This window comes from Fistularia commersonii, chromosome 29, assembly GCF_037954325.1.
Source record: "Fistularia commersonii isolate RoL2024-O1a breed Wild chromosome 29, RoL_Fcom_v1.0, whole genome shotgun sequence".
Lineage (NCBI taxonomy): Eukaryota > Metazoa > Chordata > Actinopteri > Syngnathiformes > Fistulariidae > Fistularia > Fistularia commersonii.
Genome location: NC_141312.1, coordinates 10521211 through 10546514, shown reverse-complemented (window position 1 = coordinate 10546514; position 25304 = coordinate 10521211). Strand labels below are relative to the sequence as shown.

Sequence of the window (25304 nt, the reverse complement as noted above, 5' to 3'; positions counted from 1 at the left end):
TCCCGATGAAATTAATATTCACTTACAACTTGGACGATCTTTCGGACTTCTTCTTCTTCTTTCGGCTTGTTCCGTCAGGGGTTGCCACAGCGATGAAACTTTCTCCATCTAACCCTATTCTCTGTATCCTCCTCTCTCACTACGTCCAAAAACCTCCTGCCTGGTAGCTCAAATTCCAGCATCCGTCTACCAATATTGTCACTATCCCTCCTTTGTGCATGACCAAACCATCTGGCTTCTCTGACCTTCTCTCCAAAACATCTAACATGAGCAGTCCCTCTGATAGACTCATTCCTGATCCATTCCTGACCATCTTGGTCACTCCCAAAGAGAACCTTAGAATTTTCATTGCTGCAAAGTCTAGCTCTGCTACTGTCTTTTTGTTATTGGAACTGCTTCTAGGCCATACAACATCGCTGGTCTCACCAAAGTCTTGTGCACCTTTCCTTTCATTCTGGCCGATAGTCTTCTATCGCATAGTGCCCCTGACAATATTCTTCACCCATTCATTCCCACCTGCTTGAACCCGTCTCTTCACCTCTTTTCCACACTCTCCATTGCTCTGGACTGTTGACCCCAAGTACCTGAAATCCTCCAACTTCTTGATCTCCACTCCTTGTAGCCTCACCGTTCCTCCCGGGTTCCTCTCATTCACACACATTTACTCTGTCTTGCTGTGACAAACTTTCGTTCCTCACTTTCCGGCACATACCTCCGTCTCTCTAGATTTTCCCCAACCTGTTCCCTGCTTTCACTGCAGATCATTCTATACCGACAGGGAAGTTCCACAAGCTCACCCAAATCAGAAAGGATGCAAAAGACAGTTTTTGCCCAAGGTTTTTTCCCTCCTAACATATCAGCACCATCTGGCAAACCAACAGAGGCTCTCACAATCCAGCTGGGACTTGAACCACCTGTGTTGAAGAATGGATAGCTTTGATACACCTTGGGACTCAGGGACATCTTTCTTGCTGAATTAAGATATTAACAGGTGAAACCGACAAAATTATCTTCTCTTGAAAATGGGAAGTGAATTTTGACAATTGAGAACCTCCACAAGCTCACCCAATTAGAGAGGGTGCAGCAGTTTCACCATACATTTTTACCAAAGCTACCCTGTCAACACAATCTGGCTTTGCACACCAACAAGGGTATTCTCACAATCCAGGTGGGACTTGAACCCACAGTCCCCAGCTCCAGAGGCTGATGCCTTATCCATTAGGCCACTGGACCACTCTTTTTGCCAAAAAAGTCAACTTACAGTTTCTATTGTCAAAAGGGCACTTACTTGGTAAGATGAAAAATGTTGGCCTTGATTCAAGCCCAGTGTTGAAGAATGGATAGCTTTGGTCCCACTTTTTTTCATTCCCATTGACCATGTTTGTGGTCCAGTGGCCTAATGGATAAGGCATCAGCCTCCGGAGCTGGGAATTGTGGGCTCAAGTCCCTCCTGGATCAAATTGTTGCTTGGAGCCTTTGCAGAATACCCTGATCAATCACTTGTGTACACTGAACTGTCAATGCTTGTCTCCTAAGTCATCCTACAAACCATGATGTTGTGTGGCTACACTCTCACCTACAATTACTTTACAGTCACTGATCTCTTTCATGTTACCTATACGAGATCTAGTCTACCTGCGTGCTCATAGCTCTGCTCCTATAAGTTACCCTTTTTTCCTGTAAAACAGTGGTACTAAAGCCATTTTCAACCTTTTTGCAAAGTCTACCACCACCTCACACCTCTATGTTCATCTTCTGTATACCAAATCTGCTCATCACTTCTTCATCCCGTCTATTGCCTGCACTGAAAAGCTGCTGACTTCCTGTCAGCTATGACACACTTCTGCAAGACCCCTACCACCAGAGGTTGCCCAAGATCCAGATGGGAATCGAACCCACAATCCCCAGCTCCGAAGGCTGGTGCCTTATCCATTAGGCCACTGGACCACAAAAAGGGATGGGGAATGGGAAAATCAGAAGCTGTCAATGATTCCAGCTCAGTGGAAGAGCACTTACTTGGGAAATGAAGAATGTTGGCCTTGATTCCAGCCCAGTGTTAAAGAATGGATAGCTTTGGTCCCCCTTTGGACCCAGGAAACCCCTTCTTGCTGAATTAAGCCATTAAGTTGTGAAAAGGTCCTGTCAGATTTACCATTAGACCCATCACAGAATGAGCTTGATTTGATTTTTTGTTGTCAAAATCATCTTGTCACGATCCTGTTAACTGGAAATGAATTTTGACAATTCACCATGACGACTGAGAACCTCCACTTGTAGCCTACGATGTAGTTTGGCTACTGCCCAGTGTTGAGGAATGGATAACTAGAGCTGCTGTGGTGACTCCAAGCAAAAGACAAAGTGAGGGAAGCTCTGCACTCCTGACTTTCTGGGAAAATCCATGGAAATCTGACCCACTCAGTTTAGGACAGAGAATCTTTGAGAAGTCATAACATCCCTTCCATGACTAACGTCCATTAACAATCAAGGCTTATTAGCATAGTGCCTTGAATTTAGGAAGGGTGGACAAGTATATATTGATTCACCATCTTCCCCACCCAAAGATGATTTGTTGGTACAAAGGGGAAGTAGTCACGATCCAGGTGGGACTAGAACCCACAATTCCCAGCTCCAGAGGCTGATGCCTTATCCATTAGGCCACTGGACCTGCCTAAGCCATTCTGGTGTCAGCCAATCGGATAACACGCTGTGGACTGTTGAGAAACCACATCATTCTTCTCCTTTCCAGAGCATACCTCCACCTCTTTAGATTTTACTCTACCGGTTTTCTGCACTCACTACAGATCACAATGTCATCTGCAAACATCATGGTCCATGGAGATTCCTTTCTAACCTCATCTGTCAGCCTGTCCATCACCATTGCGAACAAGAAGGGGCTCAGAGCTGATCCTTGATGGAGTCCCACCTCCACCTTGAACTTCTCTGTTACCCCTACAGCACACCGTACCACTGTTTCACAGCTAGCATACATGTCCTGCACCAGTTTAACATACTTCTCTGCCACTCCAGACTTCCTCATACAATACCAGAGCTCCTCTCTTGGCACCCTGTCATATGCTTTTTCTAGGTCTACAAAAACACAATGCAGCTCCCTCTGGCCTTCTCTATACTTCTCTATTAGCTTGGTCTTAACCTGGTCTATACAAGATGTAGTCTACCTGCGAGCTCCTACCTCCGCTCTTACAAGTTACCCTATGTTCCTTTTTTCCTTTTTTTTGCTGGAAAAAGGTGTTCGCTACAACCATTTCCATCCTTTTTGCAAAATCTACCACCATCTGTCCCTCTGCATTCCTATCCTTTATACCAAATCCGCCCATTACTTCTTCATCCCCTCTATTGCCTTCACCAACATGTCCATTGAAGTGTGGACCAATTACCACTCTCTCATTTCTGGGAATATTCTGCATCACTTCATCTAACTCATTCCAGAACTTCTTCTCTTCAAATTCACATCCCACCTGGGGGCATAGCCACTAACAACATTGAGGATCACACCTTCCATTTCCAGTTTCAGACTCATAAGTCTATCTGACATTCTTTTCACCTCCAGAACATTCCTAACAAACCCCTCCTTCGAGATAAGTCTACTCCATTTCTCTTCCAGCCAGTACCATAATAGTACAACTTAAAGCCTGCTCCTAAACTCCTAGCCTTAGTACTATTCCACTTGGTCTCCTGGACACACAGTATATCCACCTTCCTTCTCTGCATCATGTCGACCAACTCTCTACCTTTTCCAGTCATAGTCCAGATATTCAAAGTCCCCACTCTCAGTCCCAGGCTCTTTCCTTTCCTCCTCTCTCTCTGCTTCTGAACACGCCCTGCCTCCTCTTCTTCTTCTCCCACAGTAGCCAAATTTCCATTGGTACCTTGTAGGTCATCAGTACCAATGGCGGTCATTGTTAACCCAGTCCTCGACCGATCCGGTATGATCTGGTTATGGTTGACTCTCATGTTCGATTTTGGCAAAGTTTTACGCCGGTTTCCCCTTCCTGACGCAGCCTTCTGCCTTTATCCGGGCTTGGGACCGGCTCAGGGAGACACTGCTCCGTGTCTCCCCAAGGCAGGCTTGGGGAGACACGGGCCAGTGCCACCCTTGGGGAGGCTACAAGACAGAGTATATGTGTGTAAATGAGAGGAACTTGGGTGGAACGGTGAGGCTACAGAGTGGAGATCAAGAAGCTGGAGGATTTCAGGTACTTGTGGTCAACAGTCCAGAGCAATAGAGAGTATGGAAAAGAAGTGAAGAGACGGGTTCAAGCAGGTTGGGATGGGTGGAGAAAAGTGTCAGGGGCACTATGCGATAGAAGACTATCAGCCAAAATGAAAGGAAAGGTGAACAAGACAGTGGTGAGACCAGCAATGCTGTATGGCCTGGAAGCAGTTCCAGTGACCAGAAGACAGGAGGCAGAGCTAGAGGTTGCAGAGATGAAGATGGTGAGGTTCTCTTTGGGAGTGACCCGGATGGGTAGGATCAGGAATGAGTCTATCAGAGGACTATGGTGTTTGAAGATGACATTGTGATTTGCAGTGAGCATAAGGGACAAGTGGAAGAAAATCTAGAGTTGGATCTTTGCCCCAGAAAGGAGTGAAGATGAGTGTGTGAATGAGAGGCTAAAGTGGATGGTGAGGTCACAGATATAGATAAAGAAGGTATAGGATTTCAAGTAATGTACCAAGTCAACAATACAGAGCAATAGAGAATTTGGAAAGCAGATGAAGAAACATGTGCAAGCAGGCTGGAACAGTGGAGGAAAAATGAAAATGTCAGGTGTGATATGCGATAAAAAGGTTATTAGTCAGAATGAAAGAAAGGTGTACAAGGCAGCTGTAAGACCAGCAATACTGTATGGTTTAGCAACAGTGACACAGAGGAAAAGGCAGAGCTGGAGGTAGCAGATTTGAAATGTTGAGGAGAGAGTGATGAGGATGGATTGGATCAGGAATGAGTCCATCAGAGTGGCAGCATATGCACACAGCATGTTGAAGATAAAGTCATAGAGCCCAGGGTTAGATGTTTGGGACATGAAGAAAGGAGGGAAAGTGATTGAATAGGTAGAATGATGCTTTTTTTTTAAATTCCTCTTCCCTCAGTCAGCCACAGGGAATCTTCAAATCTTTGTAGTTAACAGTTAACAGTTAAGACAATTTATATTTCATTGTATTTCTTATTCTTCCTCCTTTCTACTATTATCTATTACTGTTATGTTTTTACTTGAAACTCTGGCACAACAATTTCCTTCGGGATAAATAAAGTTGTTCTCATCTCATCTCATCTCATCTCATCTCATCTCATCTCATCTCATCTCATCTCATCTCATCTCATCTCATGCTGAGGTTTTAACTGCCAAGCAGGAGAGGCAGAAGCAACCAAAAAGGTTGGATATGGTGAAAGATGACTTGAAGGTATTTGGTGGGAGAGAAGAGGATGCAGTGGACAGGGTTAGAAGGGGGCAGATTGAGGCCCCAATTCCTTAGTTCGAATTGAACAGCAAACAGCATAGAGCTCACTAAAATAAAGTGTTTTCCCAAATCTTACCATGGCTTTATCCCAAAAAATGCCAGTTATAAAACATCCATTTATTAATTTTTATTTTACAGAAAAGGACACTTCAAATCTTGAATTTGAACATTTCAATATAGGGCAGAGTAATGCAATACTAACAGGGACCTTGGATACACTATATACCCACCACGCAGACTGTTCTGAGGATCTGCGAAGGAGGGAAGGCTGAAGTCAAGGGAGTACACATGTACATCCAAAACTACAACTCTTTTTCTTCAACTTCTGACTGCATTACACTTTATATTACAATATCTCTTGGTCCCAAACCTCATTTTAAGATAAGTAGTTACAGCATTCATGGTCAATATTATTCTGGAGAAACGTATGCATCCCTTCTTCTTTCTATCATGAATGAAGTGAAGTTAAACAGCTAGGGTATATACCATGGGACAATATACACTATATGGTCAAAAGTATTCGTTCACCCATCCAAATAATCGTAATCAGGTGTTCCAATCAAGCACCTCGGCATGCAGACTGTTTTTACAAACATTTGTAAAAGAATGGGTCGCTCTCTGCTCAGTGAATTCCAGCATGGAAGTCTGATAGGATGCCACCTGTGCAACAAATCCAGTTGTAAAATTTCCTTGCTCCTAAATATTCCAGTCATCTTTATGATAAGAAAATGGAAGTTTTTGGGAAAGACAGGAACTCAGCCACAAAGTGGTAGGCCATGTAAATTGACGGAGCGGATGCTGAGGCACATAGTGTGAAGAGGTTGCCAACTTTCTCCTTCTCGATGTGTTGTTGATGAGGGAAGACAGAAAACCCAATGCACTATGATGTTTGAAGATGACATTTGGATCTGTAGTAAGAGCAGACAGACAGACTTCCAAACTTCATGTAGCCTTAAGATTAGCTTAAGAAAAATGGGCAGAGAGCTTCATAGAATGGGTTACCATGGCTGAGCAGATGCATTCAAGCCACACATGACCAAGTGCTTGGATCTGGTGGTGTAAAGCACGGTGCCACTGGACGCTAGAGCAGTGGAGTCGCATTCTCCGGAGTGGCAAATTGCACTTCTCCATCTGGCGATCTGATGGACGAGTCTGGCTTTGGTGGTTGCCAGAATGGTACTTCTCGGGCTGCATTGTGCCAAGTGTGAATTTTGATGGAAGGGGGGATTACAGTGTGGGGTTGTTTTTCAGAAGATGGGCTTGGCCCCTTAGTTCTAGTGAAAGGAACTCTGAAAGCTTCAGCATACCAAGACATTTTTGACAATTCCATGCTCCTAACTTTGTGGGAACAGTTTGGAGCTGTCCCCTTCCTCTTCCAACATGACTATGCATCAGTGCGCAAAGTAAGGTCCATAAAGACAGGGCCTGGTGTGGATGAGCTTGACTGGCCTGCAGAGTCTTGACCTCAACCCCATAGAACACCTTTGGGATGAATGAGTGAAGACTGAGCGCCAGGCCTTGTCGTCCAACATCTGTGTGAACTCACAAATTCGCTTCTGGAAGAATGGTCAAAAATTCCCATAAACACACTCCTGGACCTCGTAGACAGCCTTCCCAGAAGTGTTGAAGCTATTATAGCTGCAAAGGCTGGACTGACATCATATTGAACCCTATGGATTAGGAATGGGATGTCAATGAAGTTCATATGCAAGTCAAGGCAGGTGACCCAATACTTTTGGCCATATAGTGTAAATGCTTTAAAGCTGCAGTACTAAATAATAGCACTTTCCATGTGAGTAAATTAATCTATCAATACACCGGCTGAAAGAAAATTCAATAATAATCAACAATAAATGATTAGTTGATTAAACAGATAACTGTTGAAGAAAGTTGAGGCACCCAACAGTTGAAATACATTTTTATATATTCAATGTGCAGTGTCGCTGAATAAAACAACCCCAATACAACATGAATATCACCTGTTTAAAAAGCCCATCAGGCCAATTAAAATTGCAGACTTCACAATGGTTTAGTGACATACAACTCTCTCTCTCTCGCTGTCTTTCTCCTTTTGTTTAGCCACCACAGAGTAGTGCTGCTAGAAGCAACATTACTTCTGTCAGTAAACATTAATTCCATAATTTAGTTCCAAAGTTCACCAGTGCTTTCTTGAAGTGCAGACTTTATACTACAAAATGAATCTTGCAAATTATTGGGTTACATATCACAGTTCACATAGAAACATGTTAAATTCTTGAACATTTCATCTCCTGCTGACCTAAAACCTCTATGTTAAAAGATTAATTTTATTCAATTAACCTAAGTAATGGTAGCAATAGAGACATTACCATTTTAATTCTAAAATTCTGAATGACTTGCTATGGATTCTAAATGCAACATGCTTAGAATGAGCCCTTATTTGTAAGGTGGACCTTTGCAAAAGATCCACATTGATTTTAAGCTCAATTTAAGCTCAGTTTTTAATATAATTGAAAATAACCAAAGAATCACATCCAGGAGACTCTTTCATCTTTATTATTCAAATGTTAAGATTGACACAGGCTTCGTGGTTCAGGGATTTAAGTGAGTTGATGTGGATGAACACTTTAATTTTCTATATAGCATATTTACAACAAACAAGTGGCTGTGGAACAAGTTTTTTTTTTATAATTTAAAGCAAAAGAAACCTTGGTAAAATTCTTTCTGGTTGAAAAAAATCTAATAGAAAAAAATGTGTCCATTTTTTTTTTACCTTCTGATGCATATCTTACAAAAGTGCAAACAGTTTTTTTCTGAGATCTCCAAACACAAACCATGGCATGTGGAGTTCCAACAGCCACAGTTAAAGTGAAAACTGGTGTATTTGTGGACCTCTTTGATGTCAGTCCAGGAATACAAGTACAGGATGAGGTGTTTAACATCGCTGTTGTTTTAAAATGTGTGTGAGATTTCCAATACTTGGTGATGAATAGTGTCACGATTATGGCACACACCTTTTTGGTCCATCGACAGACCGACACATTGCCTCTGCTAAATGCTTATATAGGTCTCTTCTGCGAAAAGTACAATGTGCACTACTGTGTTGCCCACCCAACCTCCCACTCTCCCCTTTCATGTTCATTTTATTTTCAATTCAATGGCATTACTGGACTTGACTATACAAGTGTCAAACAGTCTAATTTAAAGGAAGTAGTCTGGTGTACGCCGTGTGACATGAGGCTCCCCTCTGCGGGGTGCAGGGTCGAACTGCAAGCTGGTAAGAGAAGAAAAAAATAGGGTTGTTCAGCAAATTTGATTTTTTTTCTTAAAAACTGAAAAAAAAACAACAATAAAGTACTTACAATGAGTATTTGAGGGTGTCATCTAGTTCCATGATAGCTGCCTGGTTGCCACAACGGTAGCAGTAGTTGGGCGCACTAAATATCGTAACCACATTCCTCTCATGGCACCAGTTATAACCCTGGGGGAACACAAAGTTTTGTTCAACTGGTAGCTCAGGGAAAATGGTACTATTAAAGCAAAGCTGAAACGAATGTTTTATCTGAGCTCTATAAGAGAGGGAAAGTACTCTTTATGTCTAGTGTTACAGTAGTCATTTGATTAGACTGTATTTGCCATTTATTTTATCATCATTCCTGTTTACAATCCAGCATGGGTTTGTTAGAGCATATCATTGCTTTGGACACAGTCAAGCCCTTCATCAATTAATCATCGGTTAGTAATCAAACAGCCCTGAAAAATGTTATTGCTTACATTCTGCTACCAAATGAAGTACTGCAAAATGATTCTTCTTTCTTTCTGGCCCCTCCCCTCAGGGGGGACCATAGCAAATCAACTTCCTCCATTCCTATTCACTGTATCTACTTCTCTCCCACCAACCAATCCCATGTCCTGAATTACTACACCCATTCTTTTTGTTCTTCCTCTAGGCTTCACGCCTGGCAGTTCCAACGTCAGCATCCTTCTACCGATATATTAACTATTCCTCCTCTGAACACGTCCAAACCATCTCAGTCTTGCCTCTCTGACTTTATCTCCAAAGCATCTAATATGTGCTGCCCCTCTGATGGACTTATTACTGATTCTATCCATCCTAGTCACTCCCCAAAACAAACCTAAACATCATCCACAACCTCCTGTTCTGCTACATGCTTTTTTCTCAATGCCACCGTTTCAAAACCATAGAGCATAGCTGGTCTCAGCACGGTCCTGTACACCTTTCCTTTCATTCTGGCTAATAGTCTTTCAACACACATTACCCCTGAAAATTTTCTCCATCTGTTCCAACTTGCTTGAACACATTTCTTCACCCATTTAACACACTCCATTGCTTGGGACATTTGACCTGAAGTACTCAAAATCTTTCTCCTTTATCACTCTCCCTGTAGCCTCATGGTTCCACTTGAGTCCTCCACATTCAAACACATGTATTCTGCCTTACTGAAGCTCACCTTCATTCACCTCCATCTCATGAGATTTTCTTCAACCTGCTCTGTACTCTCACTTCAGATCCCAATGCAATCTACAAACATCATTTCCCATGGAGAGACTGTCTATCCTCATCTGTCAGACTGTCCATCACTACCGCAAACAAAAATGGGCAGAGTTGATCATTGATGTAGTTCCACCTCTACATTGGCCTCCTCTGTCACACCTACAGCACAGCTCACCACTGTCTCACAGCTTTCATACTGTACATGTCCTGCACCAGTCTTACATACTGTACTTTTCTGCCACTCTAGACTTACTCATAAAGTCCCAAAGTTCCTCTGTCAGTATCCTGTCCCATATGCTTTTTCTAGATGTACAAAGGCACAACATGTGAACCATAACATTGTTCAGAACCGAACAAGCCATCCAAAGTTTACATAAATGGCTCCCTGAATTTATGGATATTTTCTTATTCCTTCAGTCCTCATATAAAAATCCACCCCTTATGAGACAATGGGGTAAGATGGAGTGAAGCCACTTGAAATCAGACTGAAGGGATCAGCTGAATGAAACAATTTCAAATCACATCAGTAGATTCACATAGCTGATTGTCTGGTCATATCTTAAAATGACTAAAGAGCACTTTATGCATAATCTCCGCAGACGTTGTGGCAATTATATGAACCTTTTAATTACATTGCATTACTGGTCAGGGAAAATTCAAATACGTTTTGAGACAGCATCTAACCCCGACTAACACAAAGATAGTACTCTGACCCCAACTAATATTTACCAAATACCGTATTTTCACGATTATAAGGCGCACATAAAAGTCTTAGATTTTCTTCAAAATGTGCGGCGCGCCCTATAGTGCAGTGCGCCCTGTGTGTGTTGTTGCTGTAAGGCGGACGTAGTAGATAACACCATGTGAACATTAAAGGGGGAAGTGTGGGCATTGATTGTATATAAAAGAACGGGTATGTGCGTTATACAGAACATCGTTGTTTTAACAACCCTGACAACATTGCCGACAAACACATCCAGCCCGGCCACATCACCACATCACCAACATGGACGAGGTGCCGCTCACTTTCAACATCCCGTTGTACGTATTGCTACGCACAACGGGATACTGCTACGCACAACGGGGTACGAAAAGTCTTCTTGTAGACCACAGTTTCACTAAGAGTGGAAGGCAGCGCCGGGCGAGTTACACCACAATTTGCAAATGGATTGTGGATGCTCGGGCTAACGTGTCTGCTGGCACCTTTGTTCGAGCTTTCGCAAAAGCCGGCATCATTTCCGAGGAGCGGCACGGCACGGACAGTGACTCTGACAGAGAAGAAAGTGAACCTGGCATGTTTGATAGAGATTTAGCGCAGCTGTTCAAATCAGAAACAGAGGATGAGGACTTTGATGGGTTTGATTGATGACAATTACCGGTAAAAAAATATGTGAATAACAAACTCAGTTTTGCTCCCGCTCTATTTTTAAATACGCAAAGTTGTATGCTTGTGTGTGTGTTGTAGTTGTAAGGCGGACGTAGTAGAGGACGCCATGAGAATGTTAAAGGGGGAAGTGTGGGCGTGGATTGTATATAAATCCTGCGCCCTATAATCAGGTGCTCCTTATCTGTGTTAAATACAGTAATGCCAGACATAACTGAGACTGCGCCTTTTAGTGCGGTGCGCCTTATGGTCCTGAAAATACGGTTAAAACAGATAACCCACCTCCATCACCAGCTGATGGGCACGGGACACCAGTGTGAGGCGGTTTGCATGGTTGAAAGTCTCAGAGATATCTTGACCAAACGTATAACCAGCTCCTCTGGGAGAGATGCCCCAGCCACCACGGTCATCAGGGTCTGACCACAGCAGGTCACACATGGGACCCTGCCAGGAAACGAGGAGCATTTTGAGTTCATGGTCGCAATTCTTACATTTTTTTTACCCCAGTCAGTTTACAATGCTTTCTTTACCTCATGTGGTACTTCTTGTAAACGGTCCAAAGCTCTGATATGATCCAATGTATCTATGGATGGTGACAGGCCTCCATGAAGGCAGAAAATCTGAAGGTAAAGTTTGAGTGTTAAGAGAATATGAATCTTCTCTCTCAAGTTAGTAAAGAGTGTATTGTTACCTGAGAATCTACTAAGGCAGTGAGGGGAAGATAATCAAACAAGTCTGTGAAGTACTTCCAAACGTTAGCATTGCCATATTTCCTTAGGCACTCATCATAGAAGCCATAAACTTGTGTGATCTGTCTGCTCTCATGGTTGCCCCGAAGGATTGTGATGCGCTCTCGGAACCGTACCTTGAAGACAAGTAGTCAACAGGAATAGGTGTCAAATAAATTCCAACTCAGTTTTGAGTAATAAAAAATTCCAGATTCTTGTGGTTTATTAAGATGGCATGAGATTATTACCTTTAGTGCTACTAGTAAAGTTACAGTTTCTACCGAGTAATAGCCTCTGTCCACATAGTCTCCCATGAATAAGTAGTTTGTGTCAGGAGACTTTCCACCTATCTTGAAAAGCTCCATGAGGTCATGAAACTGGCCATGTACATCTCCACACACAGTCACTGGGCACCTCACTTCCTGCACATTCGACTCCTTTGTCAGGATCTCCTTTGCCTGCACAGAAAAAGAAAAACATCTACACTTTAGGCTCAACCAACACCAGATAGAGCAAAATCAAAAGATATGAAATTAAACAAACTCAAAGGAGACTTCCAAAGTGCAAGGTCAGTAAAAGGATACCAAATGGCATTGGCATACATCAAACTTAAATCCTGCAACGATGGTCCACGCTGGCATTGAAAACATCTTTTAACATTTATGTGATTCTATCAACTTTATTCATGGTGTGTTTCTGCTTTTCAATCGCTGACAATAAGTACCGTAATTTCCGGACTATTTAGCGCACTTCACTATAAACCGCTCCGGCTAGCCAATCGCTATCTCGGTCTTCCTCCTGCGCACTAAAACTGTCAAAGTAGTTTATAATGTGTGTATATATACATGCAGGAGAACAAGTATTTGATACACTGTAGATTTTACTGCTTATCCCAGCTGCAAAGCATGTAGAAGTCTGTAATTTTTATCCTAAGTACTCTCTTGAACTGTGAGTGACAGTATCTAAAAAAAAATCCAGAAAAACATATTGTATGATTTTTAAGTATTTAATTTGCTTTTTATAGCATGACATAAGTACTTGATACATCAGAAAAACAGAACTTAATATTTGGTACAGAAACCTTTGTTGGCAAATACAGAGATCAGAAATTTCCTGTAGTTCTAGACCACATTTGTACACACTGCAGCAGGAATTTTGGCCCACTGGTCCATACAGATCTTCTCCAGATCCTTCAGGTTTCAGGCCAGTCGCTGGGTAATATGGAGTTTCAGCTCCCTCCAAAGATTTTCTATTGGATTCGGGTCTGGAGACAAGCAAAGCCACTCTGAAACCTTGAGATGCTTCTTACAGAGCCACTCCTTCGTTGCCCTGGCTGTGTGTTTCACAGCCAGGGCAGCCGTTGTCATGCTGGAAGACCCAGCCACAACCCATTTTCAAGGCTCTTACTGAGGGAAGGAGGTTGTTGGCCAGGATCAATCCATCAATCCATCAATCCATCCATCCATCCATCCATCCATCCATCCATCCATCCATCCATCCATCCATCCATCCCTTTGCAGAAAAGCATCCCCAAAGAATGATGTTTCCACCTCCAAGCATCACAGTTGGGATGATGATCTTGGGGTTGTACTCATCCTTCTTGTTCCTCCAAACACAGCGAGTGGAGTTTAGACCAAAAAGCTCTATTTTTGTCTCATTAGACAACATGACCTTCGTCCATTCCTCCTCTGGATCATCTCGATGGTCATTGGCAAACTTCAGACGGGACATGTGCTGGCTTGAGCAGGGGGACCTTGGGTGCGCTGCAGGATTTTAATCCATGATGGCGCTGTGTGTTACAAATGGTTTTCTTTGAGACTGGTACCAGCTCTCTTCAGGTCATTGACCAAGTCCAGCCATGTAATTCCGGACTGATCCCTCATCTTCCTCATGATCATTGATTCCCTGCGAGGTGAGATCTTGCATGGAGCCCCAGACCGAGGGAGACTGACCGCCATTTTGAACTTTTTCCATTGGCTAATAATTGCGCAGACAAGTTGTTGCCTTCTCACCAAGATGCTAGTCTATTGTCCTGTAGCCCTTCCCAGTCTTGTGCAGGTATACAATTTTATCCCTGATGTCCTTAGACAGTTCTCGGTACTTGGCAATTGTGGAGAAGTTGGAGTTTGATTGAGTGTGTGGACAGGTGTGTTTTATACAGGTAAGGAGTTCAGACTTGTGCAGTTAATACAGGAAATGAGTGGAGAACAGGATGGCTACTTAAAGAAGACCTAATAGGTCTGTCAGAGCTGAAATTCTTACTAGTTGGTGATTGTATGTATGTAGGTAGGTAGGTAGGTAGGTAGGTAGGTAGGTAGGCAGGTAGGTAGAATGGATGGATGGATGGATGGATGGATGGATGGATGGATATGTGGTGTGTGTGTGTGTGTGTGTGTGTGTGTGTGTGTGTGTGTGTGTGTGTGTGTGTGTGTGTGTGTGTGTGTGTGTGTGTGTGTGTGTGAGTGTCCATGAAGTCATGGACAACATTGAGAAATTCCCCTCAATTAAGGGGACCATGTCGATGTGAGATTTTGAGGGTGTGTTGTACCAGAAGTATTTTGCATCATGATTTTATCCACGTAGCTTCTAGTTTTGGCTTGAGTAGTAAAAGCAGTGATATTAAAATGAATGAAAGAATGAATTTTAAAATAAAATAAAAAAGACAAAATGAAAACAAGGAGGAAAAGAAAAAAAATCAAATAAATATCCTGATTGTTTCAATCTGGCCTGTTTGTTACTGGCAACCACAATGCTTTGCATTCCCCCTAACCCTAATCCCAACCCACTTCAACTTGGAATCAAATTACAATTGATGAAACCCATCCCATTTGGAAATAAAGAAAACATTATAGCTAAGGTTACATAAATGCTTTCCCATGATTAAACACCATAGCTGCAACAAGAAATGACCTAGGGACAGCAGGGAAGTTCCCTGCAACACTATCAGGATATCAAATGTCCCACTATCAATATGCTTAATGAAGTGTACAGAAGTGACATCAGTACTTCCATGCTCCTGCATCAGAATTACAAATATCCACCAAGATAAAATTTTTTTTGTAAATATAAGCTCAACAATGAGTTAAAACCACAGACCTAGGTTGTTAATTGGTTCTTAACACGGACCCAATGCATTGAACATTTATTTTACCACTAGTCAGTGGTAAAATAGGGAACACTGGCAAAGAAAGATAGGCAGTTTTGTTAAGTTTTTTAGAATGTGCCTTTGAGCTGCTAGTCAGTCTTTCTGTTTGAATATGTTAACAGAATCAATTTATTATTGCATTGTCCCTGTAAAAATCACGAAGCCCTGTTGTTATCTACTTCAAGGTGTTTTGCCCAGTTAAATACAGCCAAATTGTTCCAAATATAAACAGTCACTGGCAGCATAGTCAGAGCAAAACAGTCAACATCAGGGTTTAAAGTAAGGGGGAGGGGTCAATGTCTGATTCGCTCTGCAATCTTATGGCAACTGGATTTAAGTTTCTCTGATAAAGAGAAATATAAAGATGTTTTTATGTTCACAAAGATACATAAATAAATAATATAGAATTTCCTTTACTGCTCTGAAAAAAGCAGAAATGCTTTACAGCAGTAGTATACCCAGTGTCAAGATCTGAGAACAAGTTGTCTTTCACTTGTTACCAGGATAATGAAAGAATGATCATTAGGCTTGAGGTTATTTTGTAACGATTTTGCAATGACAAAGAGGTATACACAAATAGTGTGCATGGAGGTGCCAAGAGAAAATGGTGCAAACACTGAATCAGTGAGGTTGGGAATTCAGGAGCTTCACAGCCCTGGGGAAAAAAAGCTAGTCTGTCTGCTATGAATCTTGCAACCGGACAACAAAGTCTGCCTCCTGAAGAAAGACACTCAAAAATACGGTGGAAGAGGACATGACAGGGGTGCTAAAGAATCCTGCGAAGGGATGACAGACAGGATGATTTTGGAGCAGACTTAAATAGGTTTAGAAAACGGATTCGGTTCTGCAGGGGGATAGAGTGAAACCAGAAAACCAAGGAAAATGTTATCACACACTCAATAACAGAGCAATACAAGGCGGGGAGACTGTCTATTGGTCCAAAATTATTTTAGCTTCCTATGTTGGTGCTGTCCCTACTGGCAGGAGAGTTGCGGTAACATTGCATTAACTTTTGAAAATGTTTAAAACGTTCACTCAGTCGCCAATATGAAGAATGAGAAGATACCGCACTTGTCTCATTCAACTTTTTTTTTTTTTACCTGGACCTGAAAGAAGAAACCATCAGGGATGTTATCATGCATTCTTAAAACCAATAATGAAAAAAAATATGTAATTTGACATGCACGTTAAATATGTGTAGAAATGCCCCATTTAGAGTTTTGTGGCCATCTCTTCTGAAAAAAGACCTTAAATTGCAAATGCATAAGAGGCGATTTAGCCTGGGGTAACATTTGCCACTCTGTCACTATTTGTGTAATTACACATTGTGCTGTTTACTTTTGTCTATAAAAATCGCTTCGTTTGCATGCCATGGTAGTGTACAAATTGGCTTAAAGTAAGATAAAGACTGACTAAACATAAGCATCAACATATTCTGCTGCCTTCCTTTCTTGTTTACAAGTGAGGCTATTAGTAAACATCAGTTCGCCCATATGAAAGCAGCCATGTGGGACTTATTCACAGAGCACTTGTAGTCCAAGTTGTGGTAGGAGACCAAAAAATCTAAAAGGCAAAGAAAACAAGAGCAGGTGGTCTTGGGAAAGGTGTTGAATAAGGATTAGGAGTAAGCTCCACTTGAGATCAGAACAACTCGGAATTGACGGGGTGTAAGCCAAGAATGAGGCGCAGAAAAAATATAGTTACTAAGCACACTACATGTCAGACACCCAGTCAATGTAGATTAGTTCAGTCTCAATGAAAATGTACTTCTGAACTGCACCATAATATGTTATTAGAAATATGTCCTTAACTCTTAAAACTGAAGTAAATTGGAAGAAAACCAAAAACATTTGATTTGAGACTTTGTACAATTAGTTAATTAGCAAATCAATATCAAATTAATCAACAACCATTCTAATACGCAATAATTAACATTCTATTGGCAATAAAACTATATATTTCCATTTTTTTTACAGAACCAATTCTCATATATATTAACAGACTTCAGTAAAAAATATTAAATTCTAATATTTTGTTTCAAAGAATATTTACAAAGTCATTCATCATTCTCACCACTAATCCTGCAATCAGGGTTGCATGGGTGCTGGAATCTATCCGAGCACCAAACCCCTCACCCCTACTGCATGTTTTGGGATTGTAGGACGAAACCAGAGAACCTGTAGGGAAATACAAGCACCTGTGAAAAACGTACAAATTCCACACATCAACTCATGTCAATATTGAATAAGGGACCTTCTTGCTGTGGGGAGAAAGCACTAACCACTGTGCCACTATGCCAACCCAAAAGACACTTTTAATGCAAGAAAACAGGCTTAATAACACTAAAAAGTGCCACCTGACCCTTCTATGTAACATTTGTAAGAATGAATTTGTTTATTGATCATATCATTCACTATTGGGTCAATTTTCAGTCAGAACATGGAGGCCTCAAATTTCCAGTTTGACCCTGATATGCTTTCAGACTACTTGCCATGTCAAAAATCAAGCTCTTATGCCTACCAAAAACAACTGCTTGAATGATTTCAGTCATTTCACTTCATTCTGATGGTCTGGTCCAATTTTTTTTTCCATGTCAATTATTTTTCCTGTTAATTGGTATTGTTTTCTGAGGGTGATTGGCATCCCCATTCCCATAGTATACCCATTCAGTATCCATCGCATAAAGGGAACAATGCCATAAAAAAAACATAAGGGAAAGTGCACAAAAACTTATTTGATATGGTATTGCTGCTTCTGAGTTTTTTTTAGTAAGTGAATGCATGTTAAAAGAACAAAATGCACAACGCTTATGTATATACACACTGTATATGCCTTCTGTTTCAGTGTTTAAATGTATAAGTGGGCAGACTTTGAACATAATGATCTAAAGTAAGTATGAGTCATCCTTGTTTCCCAAGTTTATGCATTCAAGGTATGTGAATCCAATGAAGTGTCTTTGTATTTGTACCAAACATAAACAGTGGACAACAAAATAAAATGTGTTCTCAAAAGCAAGCCCATTTTAGTGCTTTTGCACTACACATTTCCAGCACATTTCAACTCATTTTGGATGGTTTTCCATTACTTCATAGCACCTCTTCAGTGTGGTCGGTGTTGTCAGAGCACAGCATGAAACTGCCAAGATGTCATTTTATGCGCGACACAAAAAGACAAACCATTGAGGACATCGAGGTGATGGTCCACTTTGCGCTTAGCCGGTCAATGGCCTTTGGTCAGACACAAAGCATGAGAAGAGTCAGAGAAGGCCACAAGTGTCAAGTGCCTTTGCAATTTTTCTTTTTTTTTTAAATTGCAAGTTTGGTTCTTGTGCTGAGCGCCAAAATCAGTGACTCCAGCTTCTGGGCAATCAGTGTCCGTCAGTTTACATTAGTTTCAGCTCAACTCACATGTAATAATATAAACAGGACAGTGTACAAGGTGCTATCCCGAAAGTAAACACAAAAAAAAAACAAGTGAGTTGGAACTATTTAGTGAAAAAGTGAATGACCACTGAAATATTTGAAACATGTACTGTGCCAGGTAGTTTGACCCAAACAAGTTTAAGGTATTGACTGTTGCCGGGAGAAAAAAAAAATCACTGATTTAGATGATATTCCTTTCCCATGTTAAAAACAAATACTATTACCCTTCATAACAGGCAGTACGTTACAATGGAATTGCTGAAAACACCTTATACAGTTTAACCCTCATATTATGTTAAGGGTCAATTTGACCCATTTCACCCATTGACCCAATGGGTCAAATTGATCCTTAACATAATATGAGGGTTAAAAATGTGAGAAAACTGATCCAACTTCAAATCAAGATAAAGCCACTATGACCTTCCCTGCTCCAGCAATATTTTACCTTCTTAGTCACATATTCAGTAAAGGAAAAACTAGAGAAAAAATTGTCACAATTTCACGTCGAACTGCAGACCGCTTTCTAGATATACTCTCAACCATCAACTTCTGGTGTGAGAGTGACTAAATGTGAGCGTTTCTGGAGCGCCTTTAACATAATGAATATCACTATGGACGTTTATAGATGAAAACGTGATAAATGAGTGATTACAACCGACAGACCGTTCAACCTCGATTATACAGCGATATATCTCGCTGATGTTGCAAAATAATTATGTGTTGTTTATCAGCTATTAGGGCTAATCAGAAGTGAGACGAAGTACCTACGAGGGGGAAGATGGATGGAAGGAGATGAAGTATCTGCTGAACATGCTAACTCTTGACAAATGCAGACTCATGCAGCCGAGGTTCATGAGTTATATTTACAGCATGCTGGACCCTTTACTCATCTTTTACGCCGCTGCATCTATTGCATCAAAACGTCCGAATTCTTGTTTTTCCCATGATCACAATTTACACACGCTACCAGCTGTCAAATACCGACTGTTGACCACATCGGACTATCCCTGCAACGCAATCGCTAACATATAGTGCGGACTCCGCACTGTATTTAACTTGGCCTCTTTATAGCCTCAGATGACAGAATGGGAGGCAACATGTCACAGCCGTCAGTCTGATGAAGGGGCAGTTAAATCAGTCCGTGACTTCAAATTCTCATGACTTAAACCCGGTGGGTACGTACTTAGGATTCAGTATCCCACACAGTGAACCGCCGCGTAGTTTTTGCCCATCACTTGAACATTTCTATCGGGTGACCTCTCTACTCCCCCGTCCAACAGTTTAAAACGGTCACAATTACTGGAATATTCGAAGGCAGCGCAGTTGAAATGTAAACTGTAGACGCCATTTTAAGAATGTCTGGAAGGCGGCGCGGTACTGGGGGAAGAAGACGTTGAGACTAACTTTGATTGACAAACGTTTGAAAATGTGTACCTTACCTTTTCACATAAATGTTTCACTTGTCCCTCCGTCAGCTGTTTACACTCGTTCAGCTGCTCGATCCACTGATCAAGTTCTTTTGTAAACGCCTTTTCGTCCATCTGTGCGGCGGGCTCGCTGCAGTTAGATACGTGAAATATCTGGGGGGTTGGAGAGGATTTTTGTCTTCAAAACCTGAAAATATTCCAAAATACGTTTACTGCCGTCGGAGTCTACTGTCGGGCAAACTGACCAATGGAGAGATTTAAGTCAACTGAAACTGAAGAGACGTCAGCCAGGAGATCCACCCTGGTTATGAGTGTATCTAGTTGCGCACTGTGTAAGATGCTACGTTTCCGTCTGTGCTCTTCAAAATAAAAGCATTGCTTCGAATTATTTAGAAAAGACCCCAGAAACAGGATTTGACAGTGCAGAGAGACTTGACCAGTCTGCTTGTTTTCCAAAGTTCCTTAAATACCTGTGTTTGAATTACTTCAGAATTATATATAGCCCCTATCTCCAATTGGAAATAATTCAAAATTGCAAGATCAATAACTAAGATTTCTGGAGCTTGGATACAAGCCTACCCTAACTGTCAGTGATTTGTGTTATAAGGTACTATGTAATGTTATAAATCAATCGACGAGTGAACTTCAATACAATATTGTAGCGACCCCTGAATAAAAGCTATAGGCTGATCACTGGATGGCAGGCTTGTCATATAGGATGCAGGTGATTGGGATATAATTGGGGGAGGGATCGAAGTGGGTGAGGAACGGGAAGATTCAAGAAGTAAGTGGGAGCACAGTTGTCGAGTAAGGTTTTACAAAGTGAAATGTTGGGAATAAAGCGACAGCATCTGGATGGAAAGCCTCGTTGTGGACGAAACGTTACACTGGTGACTTAGGACAAGGGATGCCGTCCTCGTGGACGTTGTCGCAGCTGCGCCACAACTGTGTGTCAGCCTTTTAGATGGTGCTAGCATGGGCGGCGCAGGGAAATTGTCTAGCAAGGCCGGCCTGACCTCATTGTCAGCGATTCGCGACACTCCTCGCCACACCAGAAATTGTGATTTAGCCTTTACTGTGGACTTACTGACACACATGAATGAGCTAGATGTGAGGCTACAAGGGAAAAAACAGTTTGTACATGAAATACAAGCAAACGTCAGAGCCTTCAAAACCAAGCTGGTTTTATTTTTAAAGCAAATGTCAGATAATTCCGATATGTACTGTTAACAAATGTGTTTTGTTTTTGTTTTTTTTATATATGTTTTTCATATCTTGTGGAAAATGTTAAAAGTCAATGTGGCCCCTGAGCCAAAAAGTTTGCCCAACTCTGCTTTAGATGTACAGGGGATGCTGGAATGTGACCAGTTTATTAGGACACGCCCCTACGGGGCTGCATGTCCAGGTGCAGCTAGAGCAACCCCAGATCCTGCAGGAAGCATTGAAGATGGCTGTGGAGGAGATTGTGTGTGGTGGTACATTTGTCCTGGACATTTGGTCAGAGTGCCCAAGCTCAAGTCAGGCTCTGGGAAATGGCAGGGACCCCATAAAGGGTAGTACATGGACCCTGATAGTGGCCCCAACCGAAACACAACCTCCGGATTCCCCACCGCCGCAGAGAGGGGCCCGACAGGAGGCTGAGCCTGTTACTTGGTGGTGTCTCATCTTTTGTACAAGTTCATCAATGTTCGGGTTCAGGCTCTGAGATGAGGAAATCCTCAGGATTGAGTGAAGATGGCTATCACTAAGACGGCTCCTGTGTGATGTTATGTTTAGCTTCATCAAAGAGAACAGTTGTTCACACAAGTATGTGCTGCCAAACATAGAGAGCGTCTGAGCGGCTTGGATGTGCAGCTGGGGCATTGTGTCGGGGATGAAACGTGCAAACTCAGCAGCACCCATTCTCATATTTTTCCTTCAGTGTGTCATTGCACTGGAGCTCAATCAACTCCATTTGTAGGTTTGATAGTGCGTTTTCCACGTCAACTGCAAAAGGATTGCCGAGCAGTGCAAACCTGCTTTTTTGGGCTTCAGTCAGTAAATCATCGTCTGAAGTCGGCAGCAAGTATGTTGGGTTTATCAGCAAACCCTGCAGTCAGGAACACAGTGGTAGAGAGCTTCTCTCTCATGGTCTGGCAGCTGCGAAAGCGGCTCAAGTTTTCTATCCGCATCTGCAGCCAAACTTTCTCCACATAAAAGACACACAGGTTTGCCTTTTACTTGCGTGAACATGTACTCTGCCTCCTACCTGCCTTGAAATCCGCTGTTCTCAGTGTCCGCCTTTCGTTTAGCCATTTTGGGGGAGGAGGTAGCTGAAATTTGACATCTGCTCTGACAGCTGATGAAGAATGAAACCAAAGCCCACTAGCTGTGCTGCAGTGACACACTACTCATTTGACAGCTTTATTGTTGGTTCAGTGCTGTACCACCAGCGTTCCTACTGAGCTTTGGCTTGATACCGAATGTTGTCATACATCACAATGAATATACCATTGTTAGCTTACATCAGTAGTCATTGTAGTAGTCATTAAACAAAACAGAAAACTATACTTTTTGCTTGCTCAGGTGATCAACAATCAAAAATGGTTTAGTTATCAATCCATGTAACTGAGGCAAATGTAGCCTGATTGCAGTTCCAAGGCCATTTGAATTCATAGAGGAGTAAATATGAAATGGTAGGTCGCCTATGTTTGCCTACGGTAGGCAATTGTGTTGTAAGCAACACAATTTTGGTGCATCCTCATAGCTCTTAAGCAGCTTCTCAGAGGCAGCACATCGTTTTAGATTTTATAATTTCACCCATTATTCAATGAGACCCTCTACTGAAGTCAATGTTTCTGTGTTTGTGAAAAATACATTCATTAATTATGACCAAAAAAAAACCCCACAAAATTTACACAGAATGAAGGTATTTTTACACATTAGTTACCTACATTTAATAGCAAAAATGCCTGTATTTTGATGCCAAAAAGTCAATGAATAAGTCACACTTTGGAATGAATGATGGAACACCCCACAGAGAAATTAAGTGATCTCAAGTTGAATATTAATTAAATGTGATTTTTAGATTACTCTCTCCTTGTACTCCTAGAGGATGTCACCTGACATGCCCACAACTACAAATGGGACCTGGATTCATTTTTTAAGTGAGGAATGCTGGAGCTTGCATGCTTTATTGCAAGACTTCCCTGTAAAAGAGCTTGTGAGGCTTGGAAAAATACCTTTTCAATTATAAAATAAAGTTAACATACATTGGGAGACACTCCATTGTTGCAGTGTTGTTCTTCTCCAGTCTGAATCACATGGATTTTTTTAAAGCCCTTTGCCTTAAAAGCCAAGTGAAAAGTAAGTGTTTGAACTATAAGTGTCATATAGCAATAATTTTATATCATGAAACATTGTTGTTGATGCAATCATGATCTCATAGCAGCATATGAAGATCTATTTCAGACCAGTGTGAATGACCTACAGTCACCTTTCCATATTTGTCTCCCTATAAATACAATGTGCATTTAGAACTGAAGGTCAATGGACAATGTCACTCTCTTACATTTGTAACATTGCTAGAGAATTTTTTTTTTTTAGTGAATTGCCTTAATTAACAAACTTTTCAGGTGAAACACATGCAGAGTAGGTTCTTTTAATAAAACATCTTGCCTCCAACCCAGGTCAACCCCTGTCTAATAATGATTATCCTGTTTTTTATTTTAATTTGGACCACAGCACATTTTATTCTCTGTTCTGAGAAATCTCATAAAAAAAACACTGACACCACTATATTGGGTAACAATCTGTTAAGAAGTAAAATTTAGCATTTTGCCTACTTTGGATCATGATGAGGAAACTCTGATTTCTTGTTTTCTGCATTACAATATCATCTATCCCTTTCAAAAAAAAGCTCTTTTAGGCAATCAAATTGTTGTGACCCTGATGCAGCTGGGATTCAAACTGGTACAACCATGGAGTTAAAAGACAATCCCAGGAACTCATTCACACTTCTCATGGGATTCACTTATCATTAGTTAGTTGGGAATACAAGTGAAGGATTGTGAGTGAATGTAGAATAAAACAAAATAGATAGCGCAATATTGGGCCTGATTTTTTTTTTCATTGTCTTTTCTTGTTATTAATAATAATAAATATCCTTAGTTCTGTTGATAAGACATGCAAAATCACATGCAAGTTACTAAACACATATTCCTATCATGGTGAAAAGTGGTTTGTTTCAGTCTTTTAAAAATTCTAATGAAAGGCTTCTGAATGCAGATAACAATAAATCTTCTTCTTCTTCTTCTTCTTTCGGCTTTTCCCGTTAGGGGTCGCCACAGCGAGTCAACTTTCTCCATCTAACCCTATTCTCTGTATCTTCCTCTCTCACACCAGCTACTTTCATATCCTCTCTCACTACGTCCATAAATCTTCTCTTTGGTCTTCCTCGAGACCTCTTGCCTGGCAGCTCCAATTCCAGCATCCGTCTACCAATATATTCACTATCTCTTCTCTGTACATGACCGAACCATCTCAGTCTGGCTTCTCTGACCTTCTCTCCAAAACATCGAACATGTGCCGTCCCTCTGATAGATTCATTCCTGATCCTATCCATCCTGGTCACTCCCAAAGAGAACCTCAACATCTTCATCTCTGCAACCTCTAGTTCTGCCTGCTGTCTTTTGGTCATTGTAACAGTTTCTAGTCCATACATCATCGCTGGTCTCACCACTGTCTTGTACACCTTTCCTTTTATTCTGGCCGATAGTCTTCTATCACATAGTACCCCTGACACTTTTCTCCACCCATTCCAACCTGCTTGGACCCGTCTCTTCACCTCTTTTCCGCACTCTCCGTTGCTCTGGACTGTTGACCCTAAGTACCTGAAATCCTCCAGCTTCTTGATCTCCATTCCCTGTAGCCTCACCGCTCCACCCGAGTTCCTCTCATTCACACACATATATTCTGTCTTGCTGCGACTAACTTTCATTCCTCTCCTTTCCAGAGCATACCTCCACCTCTCTAGATTTTCCTCTACCTGTTGTCTGCTCTCACTACAGATCACAATGTCATCCGCAAACATCATGGTCCATGGGGATTCCTGTCTAACCTCATCTGTCAGCCTATCCATCACCATTGCGAACAAGAAGGGGCTCAGTGCTGATCCCTGATGGAGTCCCACCTCCACCTTGAACTTCTCTGTTACCCCTACAGCACACCGTACCAGTGTCTCA

The 25304-nt window shown here is 41.7% G+C and overlaps 1 protein-coding gene and 2 non-coding genes across 4 annotated transcripts; all 3 read right to left on the bottom strand.

Moving 5' to 3' along the window:
* Positions 1-1160: 1160 nt before the first annotated feature.
* trnaq-cug (transfer RNA glutamine (anticodon CUG)) lies at positions 1161-1233 on the bottom strand. Its single transcript has one exon. It is a non-coding gene; the product is annotated as a tRNA-Gln (tRNA).
* Positions 1234-1874: 641 nt separating this feature from the next.
* Positions 1875-1947, bottom strand: trnar-ucg (transfer RNA arginine (anticodon UCG)). Its single transcript has one exon. It is a non-coding gene; the product is annotated as a tRNA-Arg (tRNA).
* Positions 1948-7993: 6046 nt separating this feature from the next.
* Positions 7994-20402, bottom strand: ppp2cab (protein phosphatase 2 catalytic subunit alpha b). 2 transcript variants are annotated; one of them, XM_086176892.1, is made up of 8 exons: positions 20328-20402; positions 20095-20212; positions 12337-12546; positions 12052-12225; positions 11891-11980; positions 11643-11804; positions 8823-8941; positions 7994-8734 (listed from the first exon to the last, which is right to left on the bottom strand). In XM_086176892.1, the coding sequence occupies exons 2-8, from the start codon at positions 20194-20196 to the stop codon at positions 8662-8664; spliced, it is 930 nt and encodes a 309-aa protein (XP_086033018.1). In that variant the 5' UTR covers positions 20197-20212; positions 20328-20402; the 3' UTR covers positions 7994-8661. The 2 variants fall into 2 exon arrangements, with proteins under 2 accessions (XP_086033018.1, XP_086033017.1); XM_086176891.1 differs by having other exon boundaries at positions 20095-20397.
* Between the last annotated feature and the right edge of the window lie 4902 nt (positions 20403-25304).